The sequence below is a fragment of the Epargyreus clarus genome, unplaced genomic scaffold, assembly GCF_041222505.1.
Source record: "Epargyreus clarus isolate Ecla_fem2 unplaced genomic scaffold, WU_Ecla_fem_2.2 ptg000026l, whole genome shotgun sequence".
In the NCBI taxonomy this organism is placed as follows: domain Eukaryota; kingdom Metazoa; phylum Arthropoda; class Insecta; order Lepidoptera; family Hesperiidae; genus Epargyreus; species Epargyreus clarus.
Window position 1 is genome coordinate 17,197,726 of NW_027332233.1, and position 17,358 is coordinate 17,215,083.

Consider the following 17,358-nt stretch of genomic DNA (forward strand, 5'->3'; position numbering starts at 1 on the left):
ACTGGCCTATCCTCCGTTAGGAGTATAGGTGTTCTGTGCAGTTCTGTGGGCTATCCATGGCATGGCAGCACTACTATAGACAATACTATAGACGATAGGTACCTAATACTTTATTACCTGTCAATTTCTGAAAGTTTTGTCTCGGAGGGAATTGTGTGTGTTTTAAGAAATAAGTGTTTTAGTTATTTCCTATGTAATTAAGCGAGTATCAGTGGATTCAATATGGCTCTTTATTGTGCAAGTTTGTATCGGATTGTAATTATATTGTTTGCAAACGTATAAATGATATAGCTTTGCTGCACGAATCCAGCCACCGGGCGAACTCCCTAACATATTTAGTTTTGTGTTTGTGCCAAATTATTTTACTTTGCAATCAGTTGTCTCATTTTTATGAATAAAATACTTGTTACGATGTCCAAATACAATATTAGGTGTATGTGATTTGTAGATATAAAACGCTTTGAAAGAGATTTCAACATAACCTCAATATTATGATTGTTTTTCAGTATCAAATGAGGTACCAGAAGTACCAGTGGTATCCCCCACGTCGGGCGCAGTGTTCGAGAAGCGTATAATAGAGAAATATATAATAGAGAATGGCGTTGATCCTATTAGCGGGAAAGAGCTGCGTGTCGAGGATCTTATTGAAATCAAAAGTGAGTTATGCCTATATTTATAAAAGATTTGTGAATATCTTAAAAGATTATGAATTATACTGAAGGTTTTTATAAGTGTAAATGTATGTTCTTATTAAATATCCATAATTTCTTTGTAAAATACTTTAGTCATCAATCTCGTATTTAAACTAACATGATTCCCTATACAGCCCCACCGATAGTGAAGCCTAAGCCTCCAAGCGCCACTTCCATCCCCGCCACACTGAAGAGTATGCAAGATGAGTGGGATGCCCTCATGCTGCACACCTTCACACAACGCCAGCAGCTCCAAACAGCTAGACAGGCAAGTTGTTTATCGTAATCAAAACGAATTCTAAAGAAAATATTAACTTGAAAAGTAAAATAACCAAATTAGTAAGTATATATTTTTGTAACACATAAATTTGAAAATATCTACATCCACTCCTGATAAAGCAATCATGAATTATTTACAATTATTGTATTGTAAAACAATTAAACCTTGTTTTTTTTTTTAATAATATATGAGTGGCAAATGAGCATGCAGTCCACCTGATGGTAAGTGGATATTGCCGCTCAAGTACCTCTGTAATCAACCCAAGATAAGTTTCCGACCTGCAGTCGGCCCCAGATGCGCCAAGCTCGAAACTGGAATGCCTCAAAAAAGTATGCGCCCTTTACCACACCCTTCAAACCAGAATGCAGCAGTGATAAACACTGCTATTATAAGTTAAAAGCAGGTGTGTTGGTGGTGGCGAAATAGTTACAATTTAAATATAAACCTTTAATGGTATTTAAATTTTCTCCGAGTATGTGTATGGGAGTCCGCTGTGTCATCTCTGGACCATACATAAATCGCTCATTAAATCCAAAAGGTCCACTTTACTGCTTTTTTCAACCACATACCTATGTGATAAGGCATTCTCTACTCTTGTTTATACAAAAAACAAATACAGAAACAGATAACAAATAGAATCTGATTTGAGATTACAGCTTAGTAGCAACATCAACCCGAATATCCAAGATTTAGTTGCAAAAAAGCAACACCAACCTTCACATTAATTTTTTTCATATTTTTCATAATAAACTATGTATTCTATATTTCATTTATGTAATCCGTTTTTTTGCTGTTTATTTTATTAAGGGGGTCCATGAAAACTGTGCTTGATTTCCTAAGGGTCCATGGACTGAAAAAGGCTGTGAAACGCTGGTCTATATTATAGTCCAAATATAAACAGTACATCTATATTGCAATTGGATTTTTATCATGAATATTAAAGTTTTACTTCCTGATAAAAATCTGACTGATAACCTGAAAAATTGTCTGTTTTGATAATAAATGTGCCTGCACCTCCCTGATATTCGTATATTAATATCTATGTGGTTATATATCAATTGGAATAACAAATAAATTATGATATTGAATAATGAGAAAAAATAAAATGAAGAGACTTACTTACCTGAGCATTCTGCCTTTTGTAATGTAGTATGAAGTTTACCAAATCCTACTATGAATCTGGTAAAAATAAGGTATGTAGCAGAGTATAAGGTGCGGAGGGCCTAAGCAGTAGACCAGTAAAGGTTTAATAATAATTTAAAAGTAGAATCTATGAAGAGTGATGTTATAACAGGAGCTGAGCCACGCGCTGTACCAGCACGACGCGGCGTGCCGGGTGATCGCGCGCCTCACTAAGGAGGTGACGGCGGCGCGCGAGGCGCTCGCCACGCTCAAGCCACAGGCAGGCATCGCTGCGCCGCAACCACAGAATGCGGTAAGTGATATAGATTAACCACTGTCGTTGATAGAGTTGTAAGTTTGTAAAATGTTGAAAATGCATTATCAGTTGTGAATTATATTATAGTATTTTAATAAATGAAGGCGAATTTAATGCCTTCTAGTATTTTCTCACAGCCAACTCTGGATACTGGAACTCTTATAGGAACATACTCATATTTAAAACCATCTTCTGATTCTAATTGTCAATGATTCAGAAAATGTTGATCAAGAAATGTTTCTAGTAATTTCTTATTTTGAACTTCAAAAACCTTATCAAATGTGACGTATTTGGTAAACGAACGTATATGGTTTCCTTGTAGCTGGAGGGTCCGATGGCGGGCGGCGCGGCGGCGGTGGGCATGTCGGCGGAGGTGGTGGCGCGGCTGCAGGAGCGCGCCACGGCGCTCACGCAGGAGCGCAAGCGGCGCGGCCGCACCGTGCCCGAGGGGCTGCTGCCCTCCGACCAGCTGCGCGCCTTCCTCACGCTCGCCTCGCATCCGGTAACACACACTACACATTTTTTTTATTTATTTATTCATGATGACCAACCTAATGTACACCAAATAAAAGCAACAATAATAAATACAGAGAAAAGAGGTAAGTGTCATTACAATTATAGGTGAAGACAGCATGCAAATACAAATAGCGAGTAACGTAGCTGTAGAAGCAGTATTATCATAATTACATTAAAAATCGAATATCACGAACCTAAACTATAATTAATTATTTATATCAACACTATGTATCATCAGAACAATATGTAAAGAGAAAAAAAAAACATCGTTAAGAAAAATAAATCCTTACTAATATTATAAATCCGAAAGTAACTCTGTCTGTCTGTCTGTCTGGTTGTCTTTTCTTCACGCCTAAACCACTGAACCGATTTTAATGAAATTTTGTACAAAGATAGTCTGAGACCCGAGAAAGGACATAGGATAGTTTTTATCCCGGAAATACCACAGGAACTAGGGATGGCGATCTAAGATCGATTAATCGGAGAATCGATATTTTGGACCAAAAAAATCGATTATTTTAATCGATATTAGTAAGGATTGAAAGCAAAGTTGTTGTCCATGAGCCCACGAAGGTTTCAGAGTTGGTACGACCAATTTTCGCCAGATGGCGCCACTGGTATTCCGATGAAGGTACGAATTTTCAGTTTTATGTTTGTTAGTATGTCATATTATTCTCTTTTAAACGCGCGCGAAGCCGCGGGCAAAAACTAGTTAAAATATAAATTATTAAAACTTCGTCAAGACAAGAAAATCAATTATTAAATTACGCGCATGCACACCCATATGCAAACATACGACATGTGCGCATACACTTCGCACGCTCGCACATTGATCACACATAAGCGTGCACATGCGCTCTCTCACACAGCGCTTATATATAAATACATGTTATAAACTATAGTATCTTAATTTTTACTCTGTAAAATAAAAAAATGGAAGCTTTAAAAAAACTTAACACAAACTGAATTCATCAAATTAAAACGATACACTAATTAATTTGCAAATTTGATTGAATGATAATTACAACATTGTAAGTATTTTAAGGGCAATTTAATATGATTAATATTTTGTACTTATCACCTCTACAAAACACTAATTGACACATTTTATTTTTTAAAGAAATTAACGGTATCACTTAATTTTATGATCCACCAACAGGGTCTCCACTCGGCCAGTGTGCCGGGTATCCTGGCTCTCGACATCAACCCATCGGACCACAGCAGGTTGCTGACCGGCGGCAACGACCGCAACGCCACCGTGTTCAACAAGGACACGGAGCAGGTGGTGGCCATTCTGAAGGGTCACACCAAAAAGGTCACCCGCGTCATCTACCACCCGGACGAGGACACCGTCATCACTGCCTCGCCAGATCATACCATTCGCGTTTGGAATGTACCTACGTAAGTTAATTTAAAAAAGTTTTTAAGGGTACAAAATTGTAATGTCTCATATTAAATAATAAGATTTGCATAATACGTTTGACTATAACAGATAGGTACCACACCTATAGTTGTCACTATAGTAGAATAATGTAGTTCCACTCCTTCTCAAAGGTAACTTAAATTATAAATATTGTGCATGTTGCAGATCTCAGACCACGGTAATCCTGCGCTCGCACGACGGGCCGGTGACAGGGCTGTCGCTGCACCCCACCGGCGACTATGTGCTGTCCACCTCCACGGACCAGCACTGGGCCTTCTCAGACATACGTACTGGTGCCTTGTTAACTAAGGTATGTGCAACCTTGATTAAGATTGCTTAAAATATTCTACATTTTTTACACTAATATATCCTTATAAACTTTAAACAAAGTTCTTAAAAAAGTATTTACGTGTAGGTGAGCGACTCATCCGGCATCAGCCTAACGACGGCGCAGTTCCATCCGGACGGTCTGATCTTCGGCACCGGAACGGAGAACTCTCAAGTCAAGATCTGGGACTTAAAGGAGCAAAGCAACGTGGCCAACTTCCCCGGCCACGTGGGTCCGGTCACGTCCATCTCGTTCTCGGAGAACGGGTACTACCTGGCGACCGCCGCGGAGGACGCGTGCGTTAAACTGTGGGACTTGCGGAAGCTGAAGAACTTCAAGACGATTCAGCTGGAGGAGGGCTACGCGATCAAGGAGCTGTGCTTCGACCAGAGCGGCACGTACCTGGCCATCGCGGGCACGGACGTGCGCGTGTACCTGTGCCGGCAGTGGCAGGAGCTGAAGGTGTTCAACGACCACACGGCCGCCGCCACCGGCGTGCGCTTCGGCAAGAACGCGCAGTACCTCGCCTCCACGAGCATGGATCGCACGCTCAAGCTGTACGGCATAGAGTAGCCGCATTCCCAAACCTGCGTGCTCGTCACTATATTATTGATACGCGTAATTTACTAAGAAGGCTGGGACAAATGTTAAGCTTACCGCCGCGATAATCGTTATAGTCATTAATGATATACTAATCGGGACAATAGTTTAGGTCATCAAGCGGTAATCAACTGTTCGTCAACTATTTGTAAACTTCGAGCGTTGCGGTCGGAAAGTCCTAAGGTAGGTTATTTTTTTTAATATCTGTTTGTATTTAAGTAATACGTTTGAAATAATAAACAGGATAAACAAAATGATATTAAATATTTTTTTCCATGAATTTGCGTACTAATTAGGGTCACTATGTAAAAGTATCTATAATAAAATGCAATTTCGTATAGTATTTTACTTTTTATATATTACTAGGCCCTTATATATTTCGTTAAACTGATGAATCGTTTAATGAAATTAAAGTATGTTTTCTAGTTTACATTAAATTAATTTGAGCTATAATTTAACAAAGACCAATGTAAATTGTAAGAAGAAGAAATAAAAATATATAAATTAGAGGGCTTACCTGTAACATCTGGTCCAAATTTGACTCGTTTCCATTCCACATATAAGGACCCTTTACTTAAACTTAATTTTAATAACTATCTCCACAGTAAATAAATGGAAAATGCTAACACTTATTACTATTAATTACTGATATAATATTATATTATTATAATTGAAAAAGCTGAGAAATAAATAACTATTATCCCTTAAATTGAAAAATAGAAATACACACAATAATAAACATGACGTCGTCATGGTTAGGTGTCTATAAATTGACCAAGTTTTGAATTAAGCATATTATTGTTTTATAATAAGTGACATATTTACTTATATATGTAAGAGTGTTGCGTTACAAGTATGCTGAAACCAATCATCTATCTAATTAGACGGCGCGTCGAGCCATTTTTTGGTTTTCGCATATTATTATGATCTGTACCATACACGTAAACATGAAGACCGGAAAACAAGGTTTTATTATAGATTTCTATTGCCTTTATAGACTTGAACAGTATCCATAAATTTTCAATTTGTCAGAACAATCTAAAGTACAAGAATAAAATATCTGAAAAATTTGTTTGTTTCATTGTTACTTATTTCGCCCTAAGAACACAATTCATCCCAAATAAAAATTACCCGTAGCAATAAATTCTAATAAATTCATAAGCACGCATGACTAGAACTTCTGTAAATCTAGAAAAAAAATAAATACTTGAAAACTTTTACAGTGAATGTAAGGAATCACATAAACAACACTGGTTCGCGTTATGCATTTTTATTTCAATAATTTACATAGAACATCGATAAATCAGTATATACACGTATTTATTTTTACCGGAATACTAACATAAAATCTACCAAAAAAGTAGTATTTTCACAAAATTAAAAAGTATGCATAATTCTATACTACACTGTTAAATATAGTCTACTGCCAATGTTTTAAAGTTTTGAAAGCATATTATTGTTTTATGAAAAGTTTAAAAAGATTTCAAACTATTTTATTAGCATTATTAGTAGCATAAAGCTCGTAAATATAGGTCTTCAGCCTTTTCACACGACCCAGTTGTTGGGGATTATTAATATTGATATGTTAATTATTAATAATGGGATCGATTGCAGAAGGAATTAGAATAAGTTGGCAATTTTTAATGAGTGCTTCTTAGAGCAAGTTAAACTGCAACTACTAGATGTATGTTAATTGTTTTATTCGTATCAGTATCGTTAAGTTTCCAATAGATAGAAAACCTGGACACCTCTACAATGGAGACGTGTGAAAAACCTAGGGTACTACATACTTACATAATATTCAATCAGACAGAAATAGAATGGAAACATAGAATCACATACATATCACAAGTAATATTATAACAAATTCATATACACAACATTATTAGTGAATGTCTTAACACTAAAACAACGTAAATCATAAATTCCAAATAACTACATATTTTTGCGTAACCTTTTAAATGTAGAAAAATGCTCTTTAATTTTTTGATAAAACGCAAAGCCTCTGAAAGTGAATTGAATTAGTGTGTTCAACGAAAATATACCAGGGTAACGGGAGTTTGCTTTAATAATTCCCGTTAAATATAAAATAGGTTACCTATTTTAATTATTATTAATATTTTAAAAACAAATGATATAAAATAGGTTACCTAATTTATATCATTTGTTTTTGTCACATTAAAATGCATTTTTTGTGGCTACTTTATTAAGGTTTTATAAAATTTATATATGTACTTAATTTTACAGTATATACCGCATTGGGTTATTATTTATGATTCCTGGCGCAAACGCTAAACTATATATTAATAAATTTAATTAGCTTTACATAGATTTGAATGAAGTTAAATGGATGTGATCACACAAGGATGGGTAACTACCATATGTACCTAGACTTTTCGAAGGTTTCCTACACACGATAAGTTGTAGACGAAAGATATAGTACTAAAAACTGCAAGGCCTCTTTGCCTGTTACATACTTGTATATATTATTTTCTACATACAGCTAGAACAGAGTTTATAGCATGAATAGTAGGTAAGTTAAAAAGGCCATTTAAAACACTTATTCCCTAGTTAAAGTATAGCTGATGAGATATAATATTTTCCCAAAATGTAATTCTGCATACAAGGATACAATCCAAATAAAATGCATAGAATTTTGCTATAAATACAATACTTAATCTAAACCCCTCATATCTAAAACTCATTAATTTGAGTAAGACTCATGGAAGAGAACTTACTAAAGTGAGTAATAACACTTTATAAAATATCTTAAATAGTTTTAAACCTGTACAAAGAATTATTGGAAAGATATATGTGAAGTTTCCAAACTATCCACTTAAACAATGGTATTTTTTTATTTCCAATACTCATGGAGATCTGTAATTAAATTTTCGCCTTCGTCCTAGTCATAGCAATGGTCATTTAATTTTAAGGTTAGTTTTCGAGACTCGCTTCTAGCCCAAATTTATGGTTGGTGAGACCATTTATATAGAAATATAAAATTATACTTAAATATACGGTACATCGCATGGTATTTAATTTTGCCGCTGCACCACATCTCAGAATACAGGTAAGTGGCATGCTTTAATGTCTGATGAAACAGGTGTCTCTATATCGTTATCGTTGACCTAGGTTACTTCAATCAATGGCTTCAACTTACATAATGGCTTCTTGTTTAATTTATAAGTATCATCCAAAGTGTTTCGACCCTTATTTGGAAAATTATATAACTATCAAGAAAGGCAGTGAAAATGAGTTTGTTTACCAATTTTTTTTCAAAAAACGTTTGCTTTGTCTTTTGTATAAATATCCATATCATGTAGCGAACCTTTACACCATTGTTAGCTACATCCAGCATTGCCTAGATTTCCATGTCCTATAACATAACTATCAATTGGTTACACGTGAGAGGAGGTTAGATGGCCAGGTCCCGGTGCAGCGGGCGGCACAGCAGCGTCTGCAGCGCGGCCGCGCAAGTCTCGACGCTCTCTGAGGGTCATGCGAAGATCAGCCACAGCACGAACAGGATGGCCACCCACAGGAAGATCTTGGATAGGAACTGCTCCTCGTCGTACTGCGCCGTACCACGCGGGGCTAGAATGGAACGACAGTAACGTGAACACTGAGTACACTTATGTATGCACGTAATCAATTATACTTTTTTGCTGTATTTAATAAAAAAAATACACGTTAAGAACATTTTAACATCGTAACTCTTTTAGCCTTTAACATTACTTACCAGCACTAGGTCTCGGGTCGCCGAAGTTGAATGTGGAGGTGAAGACGCCGAACGGGAAGGCGCCGATACCGAAAGACATATGGAAGCCCTCGCCGAAGCCGAAGCCCGGGAACCCGCCCGTGTTCTCCGGCTCCGTGCGTTGTCCCGCCGGCCGTGGAGGAACCTGCTTATTAAGGAAATTATATCAGTTACCACGGTTTTCCATGAGTTGCGAAAATATACATGAACATAAGATTTGTGTATTTCCATTGATAGCGCGTGGCGCGATTCACAATAAACGTTTGAAATGACTTTTTAACCGACTTAAAAAATTAGTTTTTAAGTCAACTGCATTTTCTTTAGGCTCTCTTGCTGCTGTCTTTTATTTCTTGCGGCGGTGATACAGCCAGTGTCCAAGGTAAGTAGTAGTAAGTAGGCTTTAATACCGCACTGAACAGTCGTAGGTACGTACGGTCAACGAACGCCCTCTAACACATGATGTACGTCAGGAACAAATTGTAAAATGTCATTCACCGACTTCAAAAACGGAGACTCTGTATTCGACCGCTTCATAGGTATGTATGTTTGTAAACTTGTATCCGCGATTTTTTAGAAACTACTGATGCAATTTTGATGAAGTTTTGGTTATTTGGAGGCATTTCTTACAGTGAAGGTTTTATTTTAAAATACATTAAGGATTTTTGCTGATGGAATTATACGGAACAACAAATAACATGTTGCCAGTGGCGGATTTACCAGCAGGCTGAGTAGGCTTCAGCCTAGGGCGGCATATTTTTGGGGCGGCAAATTTGGGGACCGAATTTTCTTTGCTAGTTCGATCATGCCTTAAACGTGTCATGAACTGGCGTGAGGAGCAAAAAAAAAACGGGAACCATATCGTGAACCCGCGCGGCGAGCAAATAAAAGGGAAACATGTTCTGGGCCGACGTGGCGAGCAAAAAAAAACTAAGACATGACAATTGTAGAAGCAGGGGCGGCAAAAACTGTACAGCCTAGACCTTAATTTTTTTAAATCCGCAACTGCATGTCGCGTATAGTGTATCGAAACTAAATCGTGGACCATAGTGGAAAACCCCACTATTAGTATTTCATTGACCCGATAGTAATCGTGTTCGAGTGATCAACAACATTGGAAGATTTTGCTGATTGCACCGATTCCTTCTACTTATGTTACTAATCTTAAGAACAAAGTTGGCAGCTAAATACTATTAATATGCGTCCATCAATTTCATTTACATGTGAGAAAAACGACGACGCAATAAACGGCTTATCTCATCGCTACATGGTACAATAATATACGATACATTGCCAAGTCATTTAACTTGAAAAACATATAAATTACCTTTAATCTTGTTAAACTCTCAATTATAAATTTATCAAAAAACGTCTCGCGACAGTTGTCGGAGCAACGTTGCCGCTCTCTGTGCTACTGACTACCTTTCTCTTCAACCGCGCTCTCGGCATTTCATTATGTTCAAAAGGAATCTTTCGTAGTTAATATTGTAGTTTTTCAATACATTAATATGTTTATATGTAAAAGTATTTAAACTGCAGGTTTTGTAGAAGGCACTTAGAAAAAGCATAAAACGGCGTCCAAACATAATATTATAGCAATACTATTTTTTTTTATTAATCGATGTTTCATCATTGTAAGATATGAAATGCTTTTATACATTTTTTATAAATTTAATGTTATTTAGGCTTCCATTTAATCAATTTTGTGTGACAAACTCGTATGCGGGTAATTAAACCAATTAACCTTATGAAAAAGGTTAACCCCTGCCTGATTATTTATTGTGACTTAACGAAATACTAAATAGTTCCATTTTAAGTAGACAGCAACAGAACAGCTTTGTATTTTTGGATCGTGTTTACATGTTACAAAAATACTATTGAATAAGGATAGAGAAAGGGAGCATGCTTAATCTAAGTATTGCTTGTGTAAAGCGTAATAGCTTTCATCCGAGTTTAAAAAAGTCCTTCATGATACATGTATATGTATAATGTACATACCGAAATTTTATATCTTCAACAATTTTTACAAAATAGCGAGCACGATAATATGTTTTGCACAGAGTCCTTATATAAATTATGAAAATAACCTCTATTACTCCACATTACATCAACTATCTGCCAGTGAAAATTCCGTGATAATCGGTGCAGTTGTTTCGGACATTATAAAGACCAAACAGACAGACAAACAAAATTCAATAAGTATTTTATTCTTGTGATATTTCCATATGTTACTTCCTATTAGTTATTTTTACATTAAAAACAAACTTTAATTTTATTTATTTGTAAGTAAAGATATACTTAAATATAGCTAGACTTTTGTAGAATAAAAAGAGCAATATGCAACTTGAAAATAATATGTATAACAACTTCTAAAATCAGGCAACATTTACGTTTTACCAGATTAACCCTGTTTTAAATACTGTTTAAACTACCATCAGGCGCGTTTTTTAGATAAATAATATTTAATAAGATTATATGCAAGTTTTAACAAAGTATCAATGTTGTTTCTGAACATACAACAACTATGTGGTGTGCTTATGTCTTGTACTCAAGTAAATCCACGATTAAGAAAACTCTAATTCTATAATCTAATTTATAAGGATAATAGGATTTATACAAATACAAAAATACATGTGGTTAAATGTCACAATGAGAGAATATTTACAACATATATTTCATTAAAAGTCACCAGTGAAAATATCAGTGATTTCTATACTATTTTTACGTAAATATAACTAAATGATGTAATGATATTTTAAATACATAAAGTTCTAATTGTTTTCCAAAGAAGTAAATAAAATATACATAAAAATAACCTTTACAACTTTAACACAAGCTCAGAGAGGATACAATGTTATGTGAAGTTGATTTGATATTTCCATTTGACTACTTGAGCCATTGAGGGGATTTGATATGAATCATAATTTGCATTGTTTCAATACGGCATTTCTTTTGAATCAGCTACAGTCGTTTTCAACTGAACTTCCACTTTGGAGTGGCATCGAATGTTTATGAAATTTGGAGTATCACTTATTTAACAAGGAAACAAAAAATATCATCAAAAATATTAACAAATTAATGAAATAATAATAAATAAGTACTAACACGATTTATTTTAAAAATCCATATTATGCTATGTAAAGATTAGATCAATTGATGTTTTTGTACCATAGTTTTGAAGCCAGGTATATTGAGTTATCAACATAATCCATATCTAACATTATTATTTTAAATCTTCCTTTAGCTATAGTTACATTTAGAAGTTAGAATTGGACACAAACACATTTTATAATACCATCTCTAGTCATGTCCAGCACACTCTGACAGACTTCAGGAATGCATTCTCTAGCCACAAGACTATGATTTCAAATATAGATAACAAAAGTCCTGAGATTATACTCCATACTCCTGAAATTATACTGAAATCATCTTGTAGTGTTAAAGCAGGTTCTTGGGTATTGGGAGGCATATTACTTGTAGCATAGCTTTATTATAACTGTTTAATATGGAACTTAACCTAACTTATAAGTATGTGTCTTACGCACACTACAATCTATTACAGATCATATCCATCATCGGAAACATTTCTACATCAAAGAAAAAATTCCACCACTTACATAGTTGCATGACTTGAGTATTTGAGACTGCAACATTTTAATGTATTGTGAATTACACCATTGTTTAAATAGGAATAAATTTACTCATTATTCATTTATGACAAAGATTTTCATACAATTCAAGGCAACATTTTCAATACAGAAAAAGTACAAACATTTTATAGCTTCTTTGTCTAATTGCTAATTAAATATATCCATTCATTTATAACTACAATATGGTTAAATCGAGTTGAATTACAAATTGGCTTGCATTCAACTAATTGATGGAACATGCTGTATCATTTTAGTAATACTTCTTCAAAATACAATTCTTCTAATTTTCACATAAAGGTAAGACATAGTTTAAAGTTGAGATTAAAATATGCTAATAAATTTAATCGTAATGAGACAATGATTTCTAAATTTTCATATTAAACATATATATATAATATAAATCAATATATATCTACTCAATCCAGCTGTAATTCAATTTTTGAGGCAAAACCAAACCTAATGATAATACTATTTGAATAAAAATAATAAAACCAACAATATTAATAATGGTAAAATACATACCTTATTTCTAGGGTCCTCTTGTTTAGTGTTTCCCCTCCCATACAGAGGTATGACTTTATCCCGGCTAATGGCAGCCTTGCACACCGGGCACACCTGGCGACTGGGCCGCGTCTCCAGCCACTGGTGCAGGCATGGCCAGCTGACAAATAGTAATAGGAATCAATTGATTTATTTTATCTCGTAACATACATGTAGTATTGTATTATGAAGTCAACTATTACAGCTAGATCTCTCTTAACTTAAAAGATTTTAACTAGACTTTTTAAGTTAGATCACCTATAAAATCAGCTTAAAAAAAGAGTATTCCATGTGACAAATTATTATTTGAGTCAGCAATGCAGAATGTTCACCATATTCACCTGATGCACTGATGGTTCCAGGTTTGATATCTGGTAAGACATTGAAATAATAAATATTTTTTGATCTGGATCTGGGTATCTTGAGTACTCATGTTTATTTAGGTAGTATTTAATCATTTTGTACAATTACCATTCAATCTTACAATTTAATTGAAAAATACTATTTCATAAGAAATAGAAGACAGTACACACTAATTCATTAGGCAATTTTAAAATGTTATATCAATAGCTTTTTTCCTTAAGGTGTGCTTGGTAATTATGCCTACTTTAAAATCCTACATGAGCTGCTTATTGATATTGTCTTTCGGTTCCAAAAACACGAAGCTGCTGCTTACCAGAAAAGATGGCCGCACATACTGACGACGGCATCTCGTGCAGTGTCCAGACAAATGTTGCACTCCAGCATTCGCTCGTCGCGTTTGTCGTCCTCACCGCCGGCGTCGCCCCCTGGGGCCGACGCGCTGGCCTGGGCCTCGCTCGTCTCCACCATCGCGCTCACCACAACAGCCTTCACCTAATATTACGTCACGAAAATCTATTTCGCGCACACTTATCGCAATCACAAACACCGAGCGATAATACTAACTCTTCTATCAAACAATGATTAAATTACATCAAGGAAAGTGTCCGTTCAACCGAAGTTATTTACAAATTATATTTTATTTGTGTTTTGTTTTCAGTTGCTATTTATAATCCACATCTAAAACAATTTTGCTTTTCGTTTGCGCCCCAAAAATTAAACGCTAAAACCTAAATTCAATGGTCGCCCTATCCTACTCTTTTTGATAACTGTCAAAATTAATCATAGACTAAAGAATAATGTCGACTCATCATGGAAGCCACGTATTGAGTGACCTTAATTATTATCCGTATTACTTACCTTTTTAATGTTTGGAAATTATTTTGTTAAAATCTAATTGTAATTTTATAATAATTGAGTCGAATGCGACTTCATAAAATGAACATTCAGGTATAAGAGTGCATGCGCACTAATGATTTTACGTGTCCGTGAAACTAGCACAGCATTTGCCAGCAGAGCACTAAAAAATAAGAGTTCTATTCGCATGCACATGAGTTCTATAGTTCCTGATAGTTTTCAGGAATAGTTCTGGCGATTTCACGGAGATAAAGCAGAATGAAATAATGCTCTGCTAACTTCACACAGCAGAGCATTTTCTACAAAATTGAAAAAAAAGCTATTGATTAGTGTAATTAGCTAATATCTGGAGTTCCTAATAGTTTTCAGTAATAGTTCTCGCGAAATAAACTTAAAAAATAATTTATAGATAAAATAAATAAACAAAAATTTAACCAAAAAAAAAAATATGGAAAAAGGTTATTTAAAAGTGGAAACTCGTCGATTTTGCAAAGACTAGTAATAAAATGATACATTTGTACATTAACTGACCCAGGAACTCACACTAAAGTGCCAGCACAGCATACTAGAATAGTACAAATCGGAAAGATTTTCGACAAAACTTTTTTTAATATTATTTTCACGTAACCAGGGGGAAGGATCTCAGCGGTTTTACATAGGCTAGTACTATGGCTACAATTTAAAAATATAACCAATCCTAGAACTCACACTAAAGTGCCAGCAGAGCATACTAGAATAGCAAAAATCGGATGGATTTTCGACAAATATTTTTTTCAATCATGTCCACGTAACCAGATGGCGGGAACTCATCGGTTTTTTGTAGACTAGTAACATAGCTACAATTTAAAAATATAACCAATCCCAGAACTCTCACTAAAGTGCCAGCAGAGCATACTAGAATAACAAAAATCGGATGGATTTTCGACAAATATTTTTTTTTTAAATCATGACCACGTAACCAGATGGCAGGAACTCATCGGTTTTATGTAGATTAGTAACATAGCTACAATTTAAAAATATAACCAATCCCAGAACTCGCACTAAAGTGCCAGCAGAGCATACTAGAATAACAAAAATCGGATGGATTTTCGACAATTTTTTTTTTTTAAATCATGACCACGTAACCAGATGGCGTGAACTCATCGGTTTTATGTAGATTAGTAACATAGCTACAATTTAAAAATATAACCAATCCCAGAACTCGCACTAAAGTGCCAGCAGAGCATACTAGAATAGCAAAAATCGGATGGATTTTCGACAAATATTTTTTTTCAATCATGTCCACGTAACCAGATGGCTGGAACTCATCGGTTTTATGTAGACTAGTAACATAGTTACAATTTAAAAATACAACCAATCCCAGAACTCACACTAAAGTGCCAGCAGAGCATACTAGAATAACAAAAATTGGATGGATTTTCGACAAATATATTTTTACAATCATGTCCACGTAACCAGATGACGAGAACTCATCGGTTTTATGTAGACTAGTAACAAACCTACAATTTGAAAATATAACCAATCCCAGAACTCACACTAAAGTGCCAGCAGAGCATACTAGAATAGCAAAAATCGGATGGATTTTCGACAAATATTTTTTTTCAATCATGTCCACGTAACCAGATGGCGGGAACTCATCGGTTTTTTGTAGACTAGTAACATAGCTACAATTTAAAAATACAACCAATCCCAGAACTCACACTAAAGTGCCAGCAGAGCATACTAGAATAGCAAAAATCGGATGGATTTTCGACAAATATATTTTTACAATCATGTCCACGTAACCAGATGACGAGAACTCATCGGTTTTATGTAGACTAGTAACAAACCTACAATTTAAAAATATAACCAATCCCAGAACTCACACTAAAGTGCCAGCAGAGCATACTAGAATAGCAAAAATCGGATGGATTTTCGACAAATATTTTATTTCAATCATGTCCACGTAACCAGATGGCGGGAACTCATCGGTTTTATGTAGACTAGTAACATAGCTACAATTTAAAAATACAACCAATCCCAGAACTCACACTAAAGTGCCAGCAGAGCATACTAGAATAACAAAAATCGGATGGAGTTTCGACAAATATTTTTTTTTAATTATTTCCACGTAACCAGATAGCGGGAACTCATCGGTCTTATATAGACTAGTAACATAACTACAATTCAAAAATATAACTAATCCCAGAACTCACATTAAAGTGCCAGCAGAGCATACTAGAATAGCAAAAATCGGATGGATTTTCGACAAATATTTTTTTTTCAATCATGTCCACGTAACCATATGGCGAGAACTCATCGGTTTTATGTAGACTAGTAACATAGCTACAATTTAAAAATACAAACAATCCCAGAACTCATACTAAAGTGCCAGCAGAGCATACTAGAATAGCAAAAATCGGATGGATTTTCAACAAATATTTTTTTTTCAATCATGTCCACGTAACCAGATGGCAAGAACTCATCGGTTTTATGTAGACTAGTAACATAGCTACAATTTAAAAATACAACCAATCCCAGAACTCACACTAAAGTGCCAGCAGAGCATACTAGAATAACAAAAATCGGATGGATTTTCGACAAATATTTTTTTCAATCATGTTCACGCAACCAGATGAAGGAACTCATCGGTTTTATATACAATAGTGACATAGCTACAATTTAAAATTACAACCAATCCCAGAACTCACACTAAAGTGCCAGCAGAGCATACTAGAATAGCAAAAATCTGATGGATTTTCGACAAATATTTTTTTTTCAATCATGTCCACGTAACCATATTGCGAGAACTCATCGGTTTTAAGTAGACTAGTAAAATAGCTACAATTTAAAATTACAAACAATCCCACAACTCACACTAAAGTGCCAGCAGAGCATACTAGAATAGCAAAAATCGGATGGATTTTCGACAAATATTTT

The 17,358-nt window shown here is 35.0% G+C and overlaps 2 protein-coding genes across 3 annotated transcripts; one reads left to right on the forward strand and one right to left on the reverse strand.

Moving 5' to 3' along the window:
* Window positions 1-82: 82 nt before the first annotated feature.
* On the forward strand, window positions 83-6,345 carry Prp19 (pre-mRNA processing factor 19). The gene is made up of 8 exons (XM_073088263.1): window positions 83-241; window positions 507-656; window positions 827-960; window positions 2,267-2,407; window positions 2,733-2,912; window positions 4,086-4,327; window positions 4,515-4,659; window positions 4,765-6,345. The coding sequence occupies exons 1-8, from the start codon at window positions 223-225 to the stop codon at window positions 5,248-5,250; spliced, it is 1,497 nt and encodes a 498-aa protein (XP_072944364.1). The 5' UTR covers window positions 83-222; the 3' UTR covers window positions 5,251-6,345.
* A 186-nt stretch (window positions 6,346-6,531) lies between these two features.
* LOC140753567 (E3 ubiquitin-protein ligase RNF185) lies at window positions 6,532-14,374 on the reverse strand. 2 transcript variants are annotated; one of them, XM_073088266.1, is made up of 4 exons: window positions 13,898-14,374; window positions 13,204-13,342; window positions 9,017-9,179; window positions 6,532-8,871 (listed from the first exon to the last, which is right to left on the reverse strand). In XM_073088266.1, the coding sequence occupies exons 1-4, from the start codon at window positions 14,050-14,052 to the stop codon at window positions 8,774-8,776; spliced, it is 555 nt and encodes a 184-aa protein (XP_072944367.1). In that variant the 5' UTR covers window positions 14,053-14,374; the 3' UTR covers window positions 6,532-8,773. The 2 variants fall into 2 exon arrangements, with proteins under 2 accessions (XP_072944367.1, XP_072944366.1); XM_073088265.1 differs by having other exon boundaries at window positions 9,017-9,182.
* Window positions 14,375-17,358: the final 2,984 nt, after the last annotated feature.